Genomic DNA, 20,724 nt, shown 5'->3' with positions numbered 1-20,724 from the left:
TGGCAATTTCAGTATCAGGAGAACTGATGATCTGGGTCAGGGTTGAAGAAGATAGAGAGAATCCTAGAATTTTCTAGATGATTAGACAATCTTGCCTACGTCTGAAGGATATCCATGTGCTCCCTGGAGATTTCTTCATTATACACTTTGTCCCAGGCACAGTAAGGCTTAGATGTTAGGAGATACACTGGACTTGGGTTAGTCTTAAGGCAAGGTCTCTGCCTCTCTTTTTCTCCTCAGTTAACCAGGGACACCAGGAAGTAACATAAATACTAGGTTAATTGTAAGTATATGATATGATATAATATAATATAATATATCACATATGCATTATACATGTAAATTAAATCTAAACAAGACCACAACGGATTTTGTTGTTGTTGTAAAGCCATCTCTGACTGAGGTCCCAAGAAGATTTTGTTTTTGTTGGGCTGATCAAGGATCCTATACACGGATTATGGTGATTGAAAGAAAATATCAAAAGGATACGTTCAAACTGGAACGAGGGGTCAGAGGCTACGTTTACAGAATTTAAACATAGTTTAAGAGATTGATCAAAGTCAAATGAAATTCCACTTGAAAATGGACCAAGAAAAGAGGGGCATAATTTAATCTGATTTTGGGATGGAAGATCTACTTCTCCATTTTTCTTCAGAAAGGAGCAGGCCTCCAAGGGATACCAACTCAACATGACATAACAAGTTCTTACATTTGTCTTTCCAGTGTGTTTTAATAAAGACACTATTCAAAGCTGTAGAAAAGGGTATAAAACAGCTAACTTTCATACTGAGGAAAGTAGCAGTGGCATTCCCACAGCAACCTGTTTCTTCCTTGGTTCAGGCTGGAAGTTCTGCAGTGAAGTTACTTGAGCGGGAGGTGAACATCCTAAAGACTGTCAAACATCAACACATCATCCACCTGGAACAAGTGTTTGAGTCGCCTCAGGTAAAGTTCTATCAGGAGCTGCAGTTGGAAGGTTGTTATTATTACAAAATGAATATCATTCCATTCCAAAGTAGCCCTCTGGGGCACAGTTGCTTATGTCCTTGGCAAATATCTGTCACTAGAGATTGATGAGAACATTCTGAAGGACTTCTATTATTGATTGTATAATTAGGTGTGTAATGATTAGATTGATGTCTTTAGTTACATGTTCTGGGTGGCACATTAGAAACAAATGTTCAAGATTAGAAAAATGTCATGCAAATCCAATAGCAAGTAGAGCTTCCTAGAGACGGCATCCTTCCCAGTTGTCTTAGTCCATATACTAGACCCCATTTCGTTATTGCCATGATTTTGCAAGGTTAGCTTCATGATTAAATTGATAAGGTTTTCTTGGCATAGTATAGAAAGTACTTTCTTTCTCTTTATTTTCATTTTTTAAACTTATTTTTCTTTCATAGAATATATCCTGACTGCAGTCTCCCCTCCACCCACTCCTCCAAGTCCCCTATTCCCACCCCATACCTCTCCCCTTCTCTCCCAGATCTACTTCTCCATTTCCCTTCAGAAAAGAGCAGGCCTCCCAGGGCTATCAACTGCACGCTTTTTTTTTTTTTTTTTTTAGTTGATGAACTTGGGTATCACTTCTACTACCTGGAGGCAGTATACTAGGTAGGTTGGCATGTGGACAGATTATCTGTTTCTTTACATCCAGATGCTGTTACTTGTTAGCCACGAGAACATGGCCAAGTTATTCAACTTGTCTCTGAGTAACGGTCTCAGCTGTGGAGTGCTGAGTCATCTGGATATTGAGGGATGAGAGATTAATGGGTCTGTGGATACAATACAGTCATCTTACCAGATGGTAGCTACTGTCCTTTATTTTCTTTGCCAGACTCAAAAGTAGCTACTAATAGTCAATTTGGGTTATGCATTATACTTTATTAACTGCAACTGCTTGGTAACAGGGCCACAGTTGTCCTTGTGCATGTTCCATGATGCTCTACTTCTGCCACTGAGCTACACCCCTCTGGCCTTTCACATGGTTAGTTCCCCAGCTTTGCTGATTTCCAAAGCATATGCGGATTGTCACTTTGATGAAGATTTGAGGAAGAACCCCCCCTCTCTCTCCCTCCCTCCCTCCCTCCATGAGTGTGTGTGTGTGTGTGTGTGTGTGTGTGTGTGTGTGTTTGTATGTACATATTTTCTCTCTTTGATACTCTTCCCTGGAAACTTTGTCTTGGTTTTTCTGGACACCCATCTCCTAAATTCACGGAGGCTCCTGGGTCTGCAAGTTCTCCAGCGTGTACTCCTGTAGGCCATAGCAAGCAGCTTCCTACCCTCCCAGCATTGCTGCTGTGCTCTGCAGGCTCTATAATGCCACCTCATTCCACGGATACCCCTCTCATCTCATCATCTCTGATTGACAACCCATCTTGCCCAGGGGTTTGGCAACTCTTCTGAGGCTAGGGCAGTCAGGTGCTTGCCTCATGGGCTTCTCTTTCTCAGACAACACTACTCTATGCTGACAAATGCTAATATCTGAAAATTACATTTTATAAATATTTCCATTTAAATTATTTAAACAGAGGGGCAAACCAGTCTGTTAGTCTACCATGTGTACAAGCAGGAGCCCAAATACTCAAGAGTTTGAAGGCAAGAGAACTGGTTATCTCTAGTTGTCTTTTTCTATATTGCTTGATTTTGATTCACATGAGCTAGATCTGCCCATAAACATACACATGTCTAGACTTTCCACCGAACCTATTCTAAGGAGATGGATGTAGAACTGGTTGTATACTGCTGGTCAGCCACTCCGACTGTGTAGTGGTTTCCTGTAAGTCTAACTGTGTTCTAAATATGCACATAAAAGACTTGAGCAATACACTTTATCACTAACTTTGACCAGCATGCGTTTAACATTTTTTAAAGATTTATTTTTATTTTATGTGTCTGTGTACTCCCTGCATGCAGAACCCTCAGAGGCTAGAAGAGGGCGATAGATTCCCCTGGAACTGGAGTTTCAGATGCCTGTGAGCTGGCATGTGTGTGTTGCAAATGGTACCTGGGTCTTCTGGAAAAGTAGCCAGTGCTCTTAACAACTGAGCAATCTGTCTGGCCCCTCATGCATTTTAAAATTGATGTCAATTTGTATCATAACTATTGCTAATGCAACTTTCTCTTCTAAGTACTCCACTTACCATTTCACGTCCCTAGCCACCCTGTGGCGCTGCCAATGAAAAAAAGTATGACCCAGCTCAAAAGCTTATTTGTCAGATGTTTCAGAAGCTTTAACATCCCAAAGTGGCCTGAAATTCAGTGAATCAGAATTGTGGGTCTAGGAAGAAAGATGTCGGCCTCTCTTCCTGCTTTAGTGCATACTGACTGAATGCAGAAGTTGGATTAGCAGCTGATACAAGAACAGAACCGATCCTCAAATCTTTAGAGCAACAGAACTCTAGAATATATGTTAGAATGGAAACGTGGAGGGTAACGGTGTCTGATGGCAGGGCCTATGAAAAAGGCACACCTTTTAGTTGAGTAGAAATCTTTGACTCAGTAAGTGGCTTTACTGTGGCATATCTAAAGACATCTCACTATTCCTCGAAAGGAATGACAGACACAGAGGAGGGGTTTCATCCTTGCTTCCTCATCACTTGTACCCACGGAGTCCTGGTGTCTCTTCTTTGGCACTTCTCATGTATTTTCCTTTCCCCTGTTACAGTTGTTAATATTATAAACCTGACAGAGTCTAGAGTCATCCAGGAGACAAACCTCTAGGCACACTTGTCAGGGATTATCTAGAGTAAATGAGCCTTTGGTCATGCCTGTGAGGGATTATCTTAACTAGGTTAATTGAAGTGGGAAGACCCATGTACTACCAGCAGCATTATTTTATGGGCTGGAGTCCCAGACAGAATAAAAAGGAGAAAGTTGGGGTTTGTGAGAAGGCTTGGTGGGCAAAGGTGCTTGCTTCCAAGACTAATGACATGAGTTGAATCTACATGGTAGAAGAGAACCAAAAAATTGTCCTTTGATCTCTATAGGTATGATGGGACATACACATGCTCACATGCACACACACACACACACACACACACACACACACACACACACACACACACCAATTTAAAAATCCTTCAAAAGAGAGGAAGCAAGCTGAGTACTAGCTCTCATTGTTCTTCTTGACTGTGGATGCAATGTGGTCAGTTACCTCAAGCTTCTGTTGTGGTGGCTTTCCCATCATAATAGACTGTACCTTGAACCGTGAGCTAGATTCCACTCTTTGTTCCTTAAGTTACCTTGTTCAGGATAGTTTATCACAACAGGAAAAGTAACTGAGAACCCACCTCCCTTCTTGTGTCTAGCCTGTGCTTCATAGACACTGCCTGTTAACATGTACAACCTGTGAGCTCAGCCTGGCCCTCTACCTGTTTCCATAGGGCCCATAAGTTAAGTTTTCTACACTTTCAAACCAATGACAATATTTAAAGTACTAATATTTCATAACATTAAAATTATACCAAATTTGGCTTCCTACATCTAGAAGTACAGAATTGTACTGTTTATGGCTGATGTCAAGGCAGCTGCAGACTACACTGTTGTAAAAGAGGTCATGTCACCCACAGAGACTGTGGGTGTCTACTCTTAGGTTTGGTCTTTAGAGAAAAATTTTGCTGAGTCCTGCTGTAAATTCAGATTGTAGTGTTCACTTAGAAATTCAAAATTGGCATTATACAACTTCCACCTTAAGACTCTGACTTAAACGCCTCCAATGCCTTTTTTCATAAGGGCTTGGGGAGTCTACAGTCTTGAGCTTGTTATCCAAGGCTCTTTACAAACTTGTTCCAACCTTTCACTGTTAGTTTCACCCTTGACCATATTCCTCTTTCCATTCCACAGCTTCCAGTGTTGTTAACACAGCTCTATGTGCTATGTTAATGCTGCTGCATTCCAGGCTTTAGGGGCTTTGTACGCTGGCCACCAGCTCTGCCTGGTTTTCCCCACTTTCCCTGCCCAGAAATGACTGCTCACTTGTTTAGTCTGAACTCTTCTCAGGGAGCATTCTTTATGCAGAGGCTGCCTGTCTCCCAAGATCCATGGCATGTTGTTATTAGTATATATCACATGGGGATATTGTAACCATGCTGAGCTTCCTGAGGTCAGCACTATGTTGCTTGCCCCTCTGTTTCTCTTGTATTTATGACAATAGCTTATATATAGTAGATAAGACATTTTTACATTAATAAATTAAGATCGTGAACATGCTTTTGATATATAACACATATAACTTCATAACTTTCTCTTGTTCTGTCTTTTAAATCTGTAATGTCAGAAAATGTACCTTGTGATGGAGCTTTGTGAGGATGGAGAACTCAAAGAAGTTCTGGATCAAAGAGGACACTTCTCAGAGAGTGAGACAAGGCTGATAATTCAAAGTCTCGCATCAGCCATCGCATATCTTCATAGCAAGGGTAAGAAAAGGACTGTGGCCCTCACCATCTCTGTACAAAAATGTATCACTATTGTTTAAGTGGGGTTGTTCACATTGGTAGAACTTGGCAATGCAAGAGGAGAACAAGTACGTTTTCCATATTTTCCCTTTTAATTGTATTTATAGATGTTTTAATTAGCAACAATGAATCATAAAATCATACTCTCCATGAAAAGCAGTCATGATCATTCTTATTTTAGAAGTACGAAATTGGCTAATATGATCAGAAAATTAAAGTAGATAAAGTGAATTTTCCTAAAATATTTGTATGCCAGTGTCATTAAAAATGTATATGTTCTAGCCTTGTAAAATAGTAGGCTTTAGTTTTAGAGCAGCTTGGGTTCAAAATAGAAGGAACAGAAGTTTCCAGTGTACACATGTGCTTAGGGACTCATTATGGTCCCCCAAATTGTATACTTTACATTAAGATTTTTTTCTTGTTTTTTTTTTTATCCAATGGTTTTGACAAATGTATAGTAACATTATCACTAAGGTATCATATAGGACAGCTGCCACTTTGTTCCATAGTCTTCGTTCCTCTCGGGGTCTTAGGTATGACTTAGGTATGCTTAGGTGTCTCTCAGGTATGCTCCCACTTTACAGATGAGAAAGTACTCTGTCCACAAAGGTCAGCATGTGCTCTGAGATCTCAGTGTGCCCTGGAGTTAGAAAGATGGAAGAATGAAGGCCCTCGCATCTCCAGGGTCTTAGGCCAGTGGGAGGTGGAGGGTGGAGAATGGCTTGTGATCAAGTGTAGCAATGTCTTGATGGGGTGTTGTGTAAAGTGTGGGGAGCACAAGTATGTGTCAGAATTAGATTTGAGGGATACAGACTCAAACAAAAGAGAATAATTTAGATGAGGAAAGACTTGCTAAGGTTGAGGGCCCGGCCTTGGTCAGCTCTCCCTTGCCAGGCGAAACATTTTCCCTGTAGTTCTATAAAATCCTAACAAGCATTTTTGGCATGAGATTTTAATTATTCTTAAAAGGGTAACAATGACAAAGATAGAAATGTGGGAGAATTTCACTCATCAAGGATAAAAACATATGATAAAAATACATTAATTAAAGCGGTATGGTGTATGTAAGTAGAGACTGGTAGAGTAACAGAATCAATGAGTGCCAAGACCAAGCCTGGGGGATATATATAAGAACTGTAGCTGATTAGCTGCAATTGTCAGTTCAGGTCTAGTTCAGCTGCATTCTCCTAGATGGTCTACACTTAACTTTCTACAACTTGAGAAAGTTTTTGACACTTATTTGCAGAAGAATGTTTGATACATTATTTTAATGCCCATAGAAATCTCACTTTTACTCTGACCTGTTCAACTAGGTATGTGTGTTCCAAGATTTGTGTTTTTTATTTTAACCTAATTGAACAGTCAGAAATGTATGCCGATGTTTTAGAAAAATACAGTTTATGTACATGTAGACAAGGTAAAATGTATTAAAATATTTATGCTGATAGTAACATTATACATAGGCACAACCCCCTATTTAGAGACCTAAGGGTACAGAAAACTGTGCTGGGACTGTGGTGTGGCCCAGATTGCCTTCACTCTCCTGGGAATATGCAGTCAGGTAGATCCCTTTCTGTACTCACCAGGCTGAGACACTAGGTAGGCACAACAGGGAGCATGCAGAGAAAATGGCTTCTGGTAGAGATGTAGAAAATTAAGTAAAATCAGAAGAGGGAAGCATCACACGGCCTTCCCTCATTCTTTACTTGTTGCCCTGTTTGTGTCCTCTCTAGCCTTCTGTTGCTCACCTTGCTTTTTTTCTTGGTAGATATAGTGCACAGAGATCTAAAGCTGGAAAACATAATGGTTAAAAGCAGCTTTATAGATGACAACAATGAAATGAACTTAAACATAAAGGTAAGAGCCTAGAGATACTCCTAAATAGTTCCCAGAAAACGACTGGCAGCAAAGTAGCTGCAGACATCTTAGACACATTTGGGTGACTTTTAAATCTAAGCCATTTGAGCTAAGAAGTTAAAAAATTTACAAAAGAAGTTGTAACTGATGAAAATAATTTTATGAGCTAAGCGATGCTACCCAATGTGTTTTTCAAAATGCATACTCCTTTGGATAGATATAAAGCATTAGTTAATAGCAAGCAAACAGATGCTCTGAATTCTAATTAATTTCAAAATTATGTCTGGTAATTTGATGTAAATGAGTTACAGATTTAGAGAAAAACACACCTTGGCTCTGCTTTTGATACTAAATTAATGCTGCAGTCTGACTTTCTCATTGAAAATTTTCCCGAGTATTAATATTTATGTCTTAACCACAATTAATGTGCCAAGTGTTTATTCTTGAAGATTTTATTCAAACTAAGTGTTCCTTAATGTCAAATAAATGATAGAATACATTATTTATTATTTAGCACTTTAATAGTGGCTGCTTTCAAAATGTGTGCAAGTGTTGACTTTAGAATCAAGTGTGTCTGTAGGCTGCTGTTGCTGAGGCTAAATCTGTATGCGGTGTAAACGGTCTCCGCAATGCTGCCCTGGCCCTCAGAGAATGCTCTTTCTTGTTGTGCTGTAAACTCCATGCAGGCAGGAATTTGGGCCATTTTATTCTTTGTTAGAGGAACACCTGAAACAGAATATGCTCAGTTAACTTTGGTAAACAAGTGACTCAGTGCTCTCCCAGTAATGGAACGAGATTGTGAAGGCTTTGATATACTTTGTATTTGTAGAGATGTTGCGTGGAGAAAGATAGGTATTCTATGCCCAGTGGGATATTTATGGAAACCTCTGGAATAATTGATTCAATTCCCAGCACATGAGAGGCCAAACCAGTAAGACTGCCATGAGTTTAAGGCAAGCCTGGCCACGTTATGAGTTTAGGTAGCCTGAACTGCAGAAAGAGAGATGGGTAGAGTGTAATTTGGCAATCTCATATATTAATTAAGAGCACTCCTTATACTCTGTAAGATACTGGCAGTTTTGCATTTAGTGTGAACAAAGAATCTGTGCTTTGCTTGTACGATACATAAATGAGCCTGTGTTTCTGCTTTGGGTGCAAGGGCATTCCATTTTGAAAGTCAACCAAAGGTACATGCCAAATATTTAATAACTGAAGATGTAATTACTGAGTTTTAGAGTACAGCAGGGGACTGAAGTTGCAGCAAAGGCCTTCAGCCCATCCCTGGCCAAGCCATGTTGAAGTGGGCCTTTTTCTCCTTGCTAATTTGCTTAATTTTATATAGTGCAGTAAGGCTTTAATTAGTATACTCTAACTCACAAAGAAATAATAGTAGTGAAAACCAAGTACTTACTAGTTATACATACATTTAAAAGTCTTACTGAGTGTTGATAAGGATAATTATTTGCATTTAAACAGTGCTTTCAAAGGATCATAACTCTATTATCAGAAAAATAGAGAATACATTCCAAGGCTGTATTTTGCAATGAAAGAACTTATAAATATCTTTACCAGGAAGTTAATAAAATGCATGAACAGTCAACATCATGGGTTCTCTGTATCGAGTTTCCTCTCCACCCAGAGAGGGTGAGCAGAGAAGGCAAGTGCAGTCTTCTATTGGTAATAGAAGGAAAAGTCTGTCCTCAGGAAGTGGACAGAAGTCACTGCATGACTGAGTCCGTGTGTCTCTTCATAGGTGTCTGATTTTGGCTTGGCCGTGCAGAAGCATGGCTCTAGGAGTGAAAGCATGATGCAGACTACATGTGGCACTCCTATCTATATGGGTAAGTGAGGAGACTTGAAGAAGTCAGAACACCTGAAGGGTGTGGTAGCCTGTGATCCATCCCATCATCTGGCAGGTGGAGACAGGAGGATTGCCATAGGCTCCACAGTGAGCTCTGATTCATAGAATCACCATGCCAGTGAGGCCACAGCACTTTTACTATCCTGTCTCTTTCCACCATTTTCTCTCTAATTCCCAGTCATTCCCAGTGCTCGCCATCACCAAACTTGGTTGTGCCTGAATCATATGCTGTGCACTCATTTGTGTCTTCTGTTCCACAGAATGGTTTTGCTATTTTATCATGCTGTTGTTGTATCAGTAGTTTATCTGTTTTTATTGCTGAAAAGTATACTTTGTTCATTGCTTTTTTTGCCTACTTGATGCATAAAGTTTTTAAATTGTTCTGTCTTACAAGGGAAAGGCTACTTTAGATTCTGTTCATATCCTCCCATTGGCAAAAGACATCTGGTCTGTAGCTACATGGGGAAAATATATCCAGCACCCTGAGCTTTATGTCCGCTTATTAGTTGTCTGCACTGATAACAAGCGAGAGAACAAGAGGGAAGACAGATGGTTGTGGGGCTTTGCTGACTTCCTAAATGGCTCCTTGGCACAGATATTCTGGCTTCTGCCTCCCTGAGGGCTGGGATGACAGTGCAAGTTGAAATGCCCCTGATAATTAAGAAGACTGAGAAGTGGAGGCCAAGAGTCCTAGGTCCCTGCTCTGTGGTGCGGCAGGAAAGGACAGCAGCCTGCGTTGCATCTGAACTCAGAATTTGCCTTCATGACAGACACAGCCATGGGACAATCTGCACTTTGATGGTTCTGTGTTTAAAGCCTCACATGCATTAAGGACTGCAGAACACACAATAATTGCTAAAAGAGGAACACTGATAATTTTCAATTATCTGGAGACAAACTGCACAACTGTGAAGTGTTAGAGTTCTCCTGTGTATGTTTTGGCTTCTTTTTGTTGTTTTCCATCCCTTATAATCATAGAGACTGGGAAAATTAAAATTCCACTTGCTTTTAGTAGTTGTTATAAAAGTGTGTGTGTGTGTGTGTGTGTGTGTGTGTGTGTGTGTGCAGGTATGCAAGCACATGGCCAGTGTGTTTGTGGAGAAGACTGGGAGTGTTCTCTTGATAAGTATGGCTTCCCCATAGCAACTATGAAGCAAAACCCTAAAACTTCATCTTTAAAGCAAGTGCCATGTTGTGAATACCTTTGTTAGCAGAGAGCACAGACTTGAGTCACACGTACTTGGAACCTCATTCTGTGCTAGCACTCATTAGTGTATTGCCCCAGTCTCAGGTGACTGTGCTTTATATCTCAGTTTCCTTACTTAAACAATGTGGGAAATAAGATATATTCTGTATCATAGTGCTATGAAATTATAAACATCATCATTATTTGCTGGAGTGATTTATAACCACAACATTAGCTTTTCTGTGAGTTCAGATTTGCACATATTTGCCTTGATTTAAATAATACTTAGTAAAGTGTGTTTCCTTCTATTTTTGGGGTAAGTCTAAGATATTATTGTCTTCTTAAATAACTATACTATCTTTGTAAAACCAATCATTTCATAGGAATAAAGAACTGCCATTAGTAAAGCAGCTTATGCCACTGTCCCATTAGGAGCTAATTGATAGGAGTGAGGAGGAGTCAGTGACATCAGTCGGAAGGCCTGTACATTATTCATTCAGCATCTGCTGTTGGCTCTTGTTTCCCTCCAGAGGAATAAATTACAAAACACATCAGCACATTTTTCATGCTCTGTGTTTAAGCATTTAAAAGTAATTTATTGTATTATTAATATATTTTATTTCTGCTTATTTGGCAGCACCAGAGGTCATCAATGCCCATGACTACAGCCAGCAGTGTGACATTTGGAGCATAGGTGTCATAATGTACATTTTGTAAGTAACTTCCTGAATGACCAGTGCAAATAAAAGTGAAGTCTCTGGCTGTAGATTGACATAGATTTTAGATTAGATCTAAGCAATGTATCTTAAAGGAGTCGCTTGAAACCCAACCAAGCTGCATCCTGAGGGCCTTCTCCCCAGGTCTCAGGGTCACCTCCTAAGTATTTGTTTAATTTATGTATTCGCATCGTTTAGTTTTGCACTGCCCTAATCTACCAATGCAACAGTGTCCCACATGATCTGAGTGAAGTGAAAATCTACTCTTCCTGGCCCCTTGCTGCAGCTTAGAGCTTCATCTACAGCCATCAGGAGTGGGAGGTGGGGCCGCCTAGTGCTGCTGGCACAGTGGGGACTGGGTGCAGGTAGAGGTTGCTTTAGGATTTAGAGAGTGTGTTGCATTTCTCAGTTCCCATAGCACTGTGAAAGCTTCCATAATTCTTTTTTTTCTTGGATTTTTAAAATTTATTTACATTTCAAATATTATCCTCTTTTCCGATTTCCCATCCATAAACCCTCCATCCCATCCCTCTCCCCCTTCTCTTATGAGGGTAGTCCCCCACCCATCCACCTACCCCTTCCATCCTGACAATCTCTTACACTGGGGGGTGGGGGCGTCCAGCCTTGGCAGGACCAAGGGCTTCTCCTCCCATTGGTGCCCAACAAGGCCATCCTCTGCTACATGTGCAGGTAGAGCCATGGGTCTGTCCATGTGTACTCTTTGCATGGTGGTTTAGTCTCTGGGAGCTCTGACTGGTATTGTTGTACTTATGGGGTTGTTTGTCCTTTCCTCTCACTCCCATGATTCAGTCAAATCCCAGTCTCTAAGAGTTCACCTATGAAGTGCCCTCAGCAATTCCTGGTGAGAACATCTTCACCTCTCTTCGGCCCTGTTGACTCATCTCTCTGGCTGTCTTTCTCTCTGGCTGTCTTTCCTGCTTCTGTTCATCCTCCACTTCATCTGCTGTTCACACTGCTCTCAGGGCTCATCATTCTCTTTCTAGACTAAAGCCCTCTAATGATTATTCCTTGCTCTAAAAAGTTATCAGAATATTTAATGTAGTGTGACTTAGCAAATCATTTGCAACTAACTCTAGCTTGTTTTTCCAGTCTTGGGCTGTGTGTGTGTTTTTATGTACTTACCTCTTTCTGTAATGACTTTTGGCTACCCACACTCTGTGTTGCATGGTGTGTGTGTGTGTGTGTGTGTGTGTGTGTGTGTGTGTTCTTTGTGTGCTCTCCCAGATGTACCAAACACTAAAGCTTTCTATTTTCCAAACTCCCACCTTACCAATATTCATTTATTATATATAAACTTTCCTGTGTTGCACATAGGATTTAAGGCATCATACAAAATAGTAACATCCCCCCCAACAAACGTACCCCCAATACGACTGGGATGTTAGTTTTGTTGGTAAAGTGCCGGCCCAACACACAGTAATTCCTGGTTTGATCTCCAGCATTGTGTACGCTGTGTGGTGGTTCATGCCTGCACTTTCAGCACTAGGGAAGTGGAGGAGGAAGATCAGAATTTCAAGGTTATCCTTGGCTACAGTCTGATCTAGGCTAGGCTGGGCTACATGAGACCCTGTCTCAGTGTAACAGTTGCAATACTAATAAAGAAATATTTAAACAGTAGGGTTTGCTTTGATAGCATTCATTGTGATGCATAAATAACACTTTTAAAAACCGAATTGCATGGTAATATTATAATGTTCTATCTTATCTGTTTCTGTAAGTTCTGTGAAGTTCAAATTACTCATCTGGCATTACCATTCATCATTCTCTGGCATCTGATGCAACAGTCAGCCCATGTTCAGAGCTCAATACACAAGTTAAATTGAATTAAGTGAATTGTCTAAGAGGTGTTCTGAAAAGTTAGTGACTACTGTTCTTGTCTTTGAGTGAATCTAGACACTTTAATGTTGATGCAACATTAGTTTTATGGTCATGTTGGAGATTTCGCTGTGCACCGCCTCTTCCATATCATGTCTAAATACTAACATCAGTGGAGTAACATTTTCACAGTTGTGTGAAATGGAAGACGGTTGGTCCACATGCATCATTGCTTAGACAGCATGAAGTATGAACGGGCTCATAAAGCTTTGATCATTGTTTTGTGCCGATTAAATCATGGTACAGATATCCAGAGTTTTCATCTTTAATTAAAATGTAACTATTTAAATAAATCTTTCATATTTTTAAGAGGTCTACACAACAAAAGTCCATATTAATCTGCATAATGAATCATTACAAAATCCGTATGGTGTTTGCTACTTTTTGAATTTACTGTTAAGAAAAGCCAAGTGTATTACATACCTTTCCTTTTTTTTCTCTTCCTTAAATATCTAATTAGAATATTTCTGCTCCAGAGTATAGCCGCTCATCATAGTAAAGGGCATCTTCCTTTCTTCACAGAGGATTCTCACTTAACTCACCAGTGCCCACTCATTAATCTGTTTGAGCCCTGTGGCCCTGTAGATAACTCCCTTCACCCTAAGCACAGCACATTACGTTCTCCATGAGGGCTATTTCCTTGTTTATCAGTTAACTTGGATTCATTTCTACTTAATTGGACAATGATAACATACGTTCTCAAGGTGAAATTAACATAAATAAATACTCTTTATGGTTCCTGCCCTCTGCTGTCCTGATCCCTATGAATGCAACAGACAATAGAAAGCCTTAAGAGGCATTTTTCATGTCATGGCTTCCCTTTTCTGGATGTGCTAGGAAATTGCTGTCATAAAGTTCCATATGCTGCTGATTGACCAACCATTAGATACATTTTGTGTAAATAAAATTGCAAAGGACAGAAAAAAAGTTGAAAATTTAAAATGTAGCCCTTAAGCTATAGTTGCGTGCAGAAGCCACTAAGAAATTGGGGGACATGCATGCATATCACTGCTTGATAACAGGCTCAATGGGCTGAGCCTCAGCTGGCCTGTACGAGTTATAATAGATAGTAATTGTCCACACAGCCATTTCCCCGGCTATTTTCTTTTCGTGTCCTATGGCTTTTAAAATCCCATTTTAAAACCAAGCAATAATAAAGCAAGTAAGAAGAAAGAAGTGTCAGAATGAGCTTGAGAAATAAAAAGTATAAAAGTAAGAATTTGTACAACAGCTTGACAACTACTGATCTGCCAACAAGAAGCTCTTGCAGGAGAAACTCTCCACTCTAGCCTAAGCCCCTCACTGCTGGGGAAATTCCCTCATTTTCACTGTCATGAAAAATACCGAAATTTAACTTGGTCAGAAAATGTTCATGATTGGATTTTTAGACTGAAGTTTAGGAAGTACAACTGAATCAAGTCAGCGAGAACATAAAGTATAAAAGACTCTGGCGCTCTTAGATTGGGACTAGACCACACCTTGGCAGGTGTAATGGAGGACTGCCCTTGGGCTCTGAGTGAAGGTGGAAGGTACATTTGTGCCTGAGAGTTGAGTCCTTGACCGGCAACATTACCTTTGCAGTGTCACTGCCTTCTGGGGTGTCCCTGGGCAGAGCTGTTGTTTGTCCTCAGGGTTGTCTTAATGTTGATGACGATTAAGGTAACTGAGACTAGACCCTGAGGCACTGAACTCAACCTCAGAAGTATACTGTTACAGTTGTGGCCTAGATTAGCTAACGCCTCAGCTTGGTTGACTTTCCCCCAAGCTCTGTTAAGAAGAAGCTAACGAATAGATCCTGTGTTACAGATGCAGATGGGCCATGCTTGCTTCAAGCAGAGGGCTTGGGCTGTACTGGTGTTGACTTTGCATTTACCCAGCATCCATCCTTCTTACTGATGATTTCCTCCTGACTTTCTTCTTCTGAATACTATTACTGAGGACTTGTGCCTGTTTTAATCCCTTTCAGCTTTGGCTCAGAGCCTACAGACATTTCCAGGGTTGTTCTTTTATTTTATTGTTACCATTACTAACATTTGATTTAGTATTTACCACAGACAAAACTCTTGCCTGGCCATCAAACTCTGATGAGTTTTGGCAGTCTCTGATAACCCATGTGCTTCCATAATCCAGTGTACAGTGTGGACTTTCCTTCTCATGTCACTATTATGGTGCATTCATCCTCTCACATCTTCCTACCCTGTAAACCCCTTGATCCTAGTATCTCCCCAACCTGCAGAAGCCTTGGGGCATTTGCAGATCTGAGGCTTCAGTGCATAGGCATTCTTTTACTGTGTCATTTCTCTCGGGCATTGAGAGGAGACCAGCTCTGAGCCTGGATGGCACCAGTGCTTCTACTTTCAGCCAGAGAGCAAATCCTCTCCTTCCCATCTGTTACTTACCTACAAAGCATCACTGCTTCCATGTCCTATAGAAAGTTGATGTGATAGTCTTACATTGAATACAATTGAAAAAATGACTGCCTTTGTTTAGACTGTGTGGAGAGCCACCCTTTTTGGCAAATTCAGAAGAAAAGCTCTTTGAATTAATAAGGAAGGGAGAACTACAATTTCAAGATCCAGTCTGGGATTCTGTAAGTGATTCTGGTGAGTATGGACTTGTTATTATTTACCAAAGCAAACAATTAATATAAAGAAATTATTCACTAATAAAACCGTTGTAAATCTCTGGTTATTCATAAATCTACTTTGGAATTAAACAATATTTGTTTGTGAAAACCTTCATCTGTGATTATCCATGGTCAGAACTTCCAGAAAAACAAAATAAAACTAAGCTGAACTAAACATATCAATTAAAAAATTAAAGGAGAAACTTGCTGTTTTGAACCCAATTTTCACTATAGATCATTAATCCAGGTTATCCAGCAGTAAAAGGCATTCAGTCTTATTTATTAGACCTGTGTGTTGATGATACTTGGCACACTTTGTAGTATGCAATCATACCCTAAGTAAATAGGAAAATGTATAATTTTCGTTTTGCCATGTTTTTGTTAATTGTGTTGTAGGATGTCTCTCTGAGTCGTCTCAATTTTTTTGGCTCATCTCAGATTTTTGGATTCAAACAATCCTCCTGTCTCAGCCTCTTAAGTAGCTGGGGCTACTTACTAGCCTTTGTCACCATGACCTGCTGATGTGTGTGACGTTAACTGAGGTTAAGTGAAATAAGATTTCAAGATTTTCTCCCCTTTATTTGCAGCAAAAAGTGCTTTGAAACAGCTCATGAAAGTAGACCCCGCTCACAGAATCACAGCTAAGGAACTGCTAGATAACCAGTGGTTGACAGTAAGTGATGACACTCTTGTTTTTAACTTTTTTCCTGACATCACTCATTTTACATGGTCTGGTAGTCTTAAAACTGTCAATTAGCTCCATCTTCTGACAAGTTGAAAAGGAGTAGTAAGTCTTGACACATTTCCGAAATGGACATCTCCAAATGGTTACAACTGTCATCACAGTGGCTTGTATGTATTTATAGACATCCAAATGGACTTTGTTCTTTGTCACGGATGCTTCATATCCAGTAGAACGGAGCTGAGAAATGTCTTATGAAATCCATGCAGAGTGAAGCAGATGGGACAGGTTCCAGGTGTAAAACTCTAGAACCAGTTAGAGTTCACTCAGCTCTCTGGGTACTGAGAGTCTTTGGGGGACCTTGGGAAACATGTCTCCAAATGGTTACCTGGGCTGACACAGTCTTTATTTGCATGTTGCACCATTAGACTCCAATCCTTGAATGAGGACACTTTGGCCTCTGCTTTCCTGTACCAGAACAGGACCCGGGAATAGACAGAGCTCGGGAGGCTGCTCTTGAATCTTTAGCTGGAAACATTGCTTTCCAGTTGTGTGTCTTTATTTCCCAGCTTTCTGAGTTAGTCCCTGTTGTCACCTCGTGAAATGTGAAGGAAGGGTACCATCTCTAAATGGACTAGGCAAGGCATTCTTCTGCCCTTTCCCCTTTCCTGGTGACTTGGAATGTGATAGCTGGGGATTGAGTAACCATGCTGGACAACAAAGCAGAACTACCAACTGGGGTTGGTAAACAACAATAAATACTGGGCCCCAAGGCTTGTAGTGCAAAAAGTCACCATGACAATCCATTCCAGACTTTTCTAATTTTTATTTTTCTTGGATATATTATGTATTTATATTTCAAATGTTATCCCCTCCCCTTCCTCTCCCCTACCTCCTCCCCCTCCCCCTGCTTCTATGAAGATGCTCCCACTCCCACCCACCCACTCCAACCTCAACACCCTGGTGGTCCCCTACATTGGGGAAAGGAGCCTTCACAGGACCAAGGACTTCTCCTCCTATTGATGCCAGACAATGTCATCCTCTGCTGCATATGTGGCTGGAGTCATGGGTCCCTCCATGTGTATCCATTGGTTGGTGGTTTAGTCCCTGGCTCTGGCAGAGCCTCTCAGGGGACACCCATATCTGGCTCCTGTCAGCAAGCACTTCTTGGCATCCACAATAGTGACTGGTTTGGTGACTGCATATGGGATGGATCCCTAGGTGGGGCAGTCTCTGTATGATCTTTTCTTCAGTTCCTATTTTAGGAGAAAGCAATTTTTTTATTTTAGGATACTTTGAAATATGCAAGCAAGTCTAATTCCACTTATTACAATTATCAATAAACACTAAATTACTGTATACTGAGTGATTTCTTTTGAGTGAACAGTCACTAAGTCAATAGATCCATAGAAATTACTAGTGCTATATGAGATAGTTATTGACGATATTCACTAAAAATTAAGTATATATTCAGCGAGGCACTACTTTAGATACCATGGACACAAATGCAATTATATTTGAACTGAAAATTATTGTGCAGTTATCTTCTTAAAGGTCATTATAGCCATGAGGTGGGCAGTGATTTAGAGACAGAGAATTTGACAAATATTGAGGAACCATTTCTGAAAGGTGGTGGCAGTCTAAAAAGCAGGCTTCAGAAATGTGACTGAAAGGTCTGTGCATGTAGGTCAGCAGTAGGGTCCTTGCAATGTGCCAAAACCCTGGGCTTGATCTTGAGCACTGAAGAAAAAGAGGGAGAGGGAGCGGGGCTGGGTAAACATGGACCATAGATTATGATGCTGGATTACAGAAATAATAAGGATATGGGAGGAAGAGTGAATGAAAGCTAGAGTTTGCTCTAATAGCTGGAGGAGTGGTGGCTCCATTGACTGAGATACGGACAGTTATGAAAGAGTAGATTCGTCCTGTAGGATATGGGTGGTGAGTCAGGAGCTCTGAATTAAGTATGATAACCTTGAAATGCTATATGATAGGCAAGTAGACAGGTCAAGTAGATAAACAGATATAGGTCTGGAACCGGGTTATAAACAGGAAAACCATGAGTTATATCAATGCCATGTAAAACCACTGGGCTAAAGAGATAAGTTAGGAAATGAGTAAAGACAGAAGAGGCCCAGATATGTTTAGACAGTATAAATATATTGTGCTATCAGTTTTAAAACTCTCTAATTTTCCTTTGACAAATTTGAGTCATTTCTTTGAATAACAGTTCCTTTTTTAAGGCTAAAACCTAGTTTTCAATCAAAAGAGTATTCTATCTGCCCTCTTCTGTAACTATTTTGATCTCTTCTGGGATTCTGTTCTGTAATTATTTCTGGCCTAAAGTAATTGTGCAAATGAGTTAGCTGTGAGATCATTGTAAAAATGTATGGAGTAGATTTGTGGTACAGGAAAATAAAAAGTTGTAAAACAGATGGTATGCCTTAGAATTTATCTCCTCCTAGCATCACACAACATTCGGGTTTGGCCATTTAATTATTTGTTTTCTAATTAGTACAGCTTTATTTCTGGCTTTGGTCATTTTTCCAGAAGTCTCCATTTTCAAGTCTCTAACATTTGTCTCTCTGAAGTCTTTGCCAAATGGATAAAAAGTGACAGATATTGTGTACTATATTGGACTCTCTTAAGTTCAGTGTATGAAATTTAGAATGCTGGCATTTTACAAACTTCTGAAAGGCGTGACTTGTTTCTTCCTAACACTTGAAGTCTTCCTTCAATTCATGTCCTCTGTTTGAAATAGTCTAAAGAGAGGAAGATGGTCCCCTCAGAGCCTCACTGCTTCATATCAGAGCCTGGATTTTCTCAATACCTAATGCTTGGTAACATTTTCTTTTCAAAGAGCTTTATTGGACAAAAAGTGTCTGTAGTTTAGCCTATGTATTGTGCATTTTGAAGTATGGTTTATATCTTAAAAGTATTCCAAAAAATTATGTTTTTATACATTTAAGTGAGCACAGTTTCAAAAATTTTGAAGTGCCACCCTGCTTTCAAAAGCTGAATGATAGATGGGAAGAAAGGCAGCTGAGATGGCCATTCCAGCAGGGCAGGGCTTGAAGAGATCTCCTCTGGCTGCCAATCCGTGGTGATTTCCTGTGTGAGTTGCTTCATTCTTCTTCATCCCATCCACCAGCATCGGGTCAGAGGGATGGGCATTTCTTACTAGCTCGTGTCAGTGGCCTCTTATTTTCTTCAAATCCCTAGGTCACAGGTTAACACCAGGAATTTTACATTTTAAAAACATATGTCTGAGGAATTTCTTCTGGCTGCTTACATTTTAAAACCCCTGGAATAAATTAATAGAATTATTTTTTTTTCTGTGGCTTGTGAAACGATAGCTTCCAGTTCCAAGCTTTATTAGAATTTTTCAAACATGGGTAAATCCTTCAACATGTTTTTAATACATGCTGCTAGGTCACAGACCCTCTGGCAGCCCCTCCCTCTCCTAGAAACTAAGCCTGGCTCGCTCCCCCTGTGACTCTTTCTCTAGAATACAGAATTGATAAGAAGGATGCTGTGCTGTGGCCTTGCGACCTCTCTCTCTCTTGCAGCTACAGGATAAGTTTGTGGTTCTACCTAGGCCTGCCTTGGTGTCTGCCCTTGACTTATAGGCCAGGCCAGCCTAGATCATGTGGCATGAAGCCTGTCCGCCATTCTACCCATGAGTCAGAAACCCCCTTTGTTCTTTGGAAGGGTCTGAAGGGTGTGTCTGTCTCTTCAGGACCCTGTCACATGACATGGGGTGTTTTTCCTGCTCATGTAGCTCCTCTTGGAATTTGAGGAGAAGACTGTTTTCAAGGCCTCATCATGCTGCCTATGGCCTGATACTGTCTTATCTGATGATCTCCCATTCAAAACTGGATCATGGCTGTCAATGTGAGGCCCTCTCTCTTACAAAAGTTTATCCTCATGGGTCATTTATTATGTGTTAGCTCCTTACTACAAACTTACTATTCTTTCTTTACTGCTTAATACTCACCATCTGCCAGGCCTGTGCTAGATAATAAAATGTTGTAAATACATTAAAGGCTTGGTCTCTAACATAAGGAACTTACAATGTAATAAAAAAAAAGAAAGTAAGAAAAGAAAAAAGGCCGTATGTAATATGCAGTGCAAGGAAGAAGACACAGGGAATTTCTAAATGATCAGAGGTAAAGGGGCAGGTGTTAGGAAGCCAGAAAGTTCAGTCTGACAGGAAAATATGATGTTGAAGGAAATGAGTGGGAAAGGAAACCAAGGAAGAGAAGGGATTAAACCCAGGTGGAAGGTTTTACCTTCATTCCATAGTGAGGAACAATTGCGGGTGAGGCCCATTTGCCAGGTGGCTTATTTTAAATGAGTCAATACCATTTAAATATTGGCCCTTATCTTAACAAGTCTCACTTGGTTTTACATCTTCAGACACTGTCAGGGAACAAAGACAAAC

General features: G+C 40.3%; 1 protein-coding gene across 12 annotated transcripts in view; it reads left to right on the top strand.

The window, feature by feature from the left end:
- The window catches only part of Stk33 (serine/threonine kinase 33), a 182,241-nt gene that overhangs the window by 117,772 nt on the left and 43,745 nt on the right, over positions 1-20,724 (top strand). For all 12 annotated transcript variants that reach the window (XM_063279347.1, XM_039094530.2, XM_017590199.3 and 9 more), the window contains 7 exons: positions 841-945; positions 5,279-5,417; positions 7,225-7,313; positions 9,067-9,154; positions 10,998-11,073; positions 15,463-15,575; positions 16,186-16,271. In XM_063279347.1, coding sequence (XP_063135417.1) covers positions 841-945; positions 5,279-5,417; positions 7,225-7,313; positions 9,067-9,154; positions 10,998-11,073; positions 15,463-15,575; positions 16,186-16,271 — 696 coding nt within the window. The remainder of the gene's footprint in view (positions 1-840; positions 946-5,278; positions 5,418-7,224; positions 7,314-9,066; positions 9,155-10,997; positions 11,074-15,462; positions 15,576-16,185; positions 16,272-20,724) is intronic.

This window comes from Rattus norvegicus, chromosome 1 (genome assembly GCF_036323735.1).
Source record: "Rattus norvegicus strain BN/NHsdMcwi chromosome 1, GRCr8, whole genome shotgun sequence".
NCBI classification, from domain to species: domain Eukaryota; kingdom Metazoa; phylum Chordata; class Mammalia; order Rodentia; family Muridae; genus Rattus; species Rattus norvegicus.
This window is presented reverse-complemented; position numbering and strand designations above follow the sequence as displayed.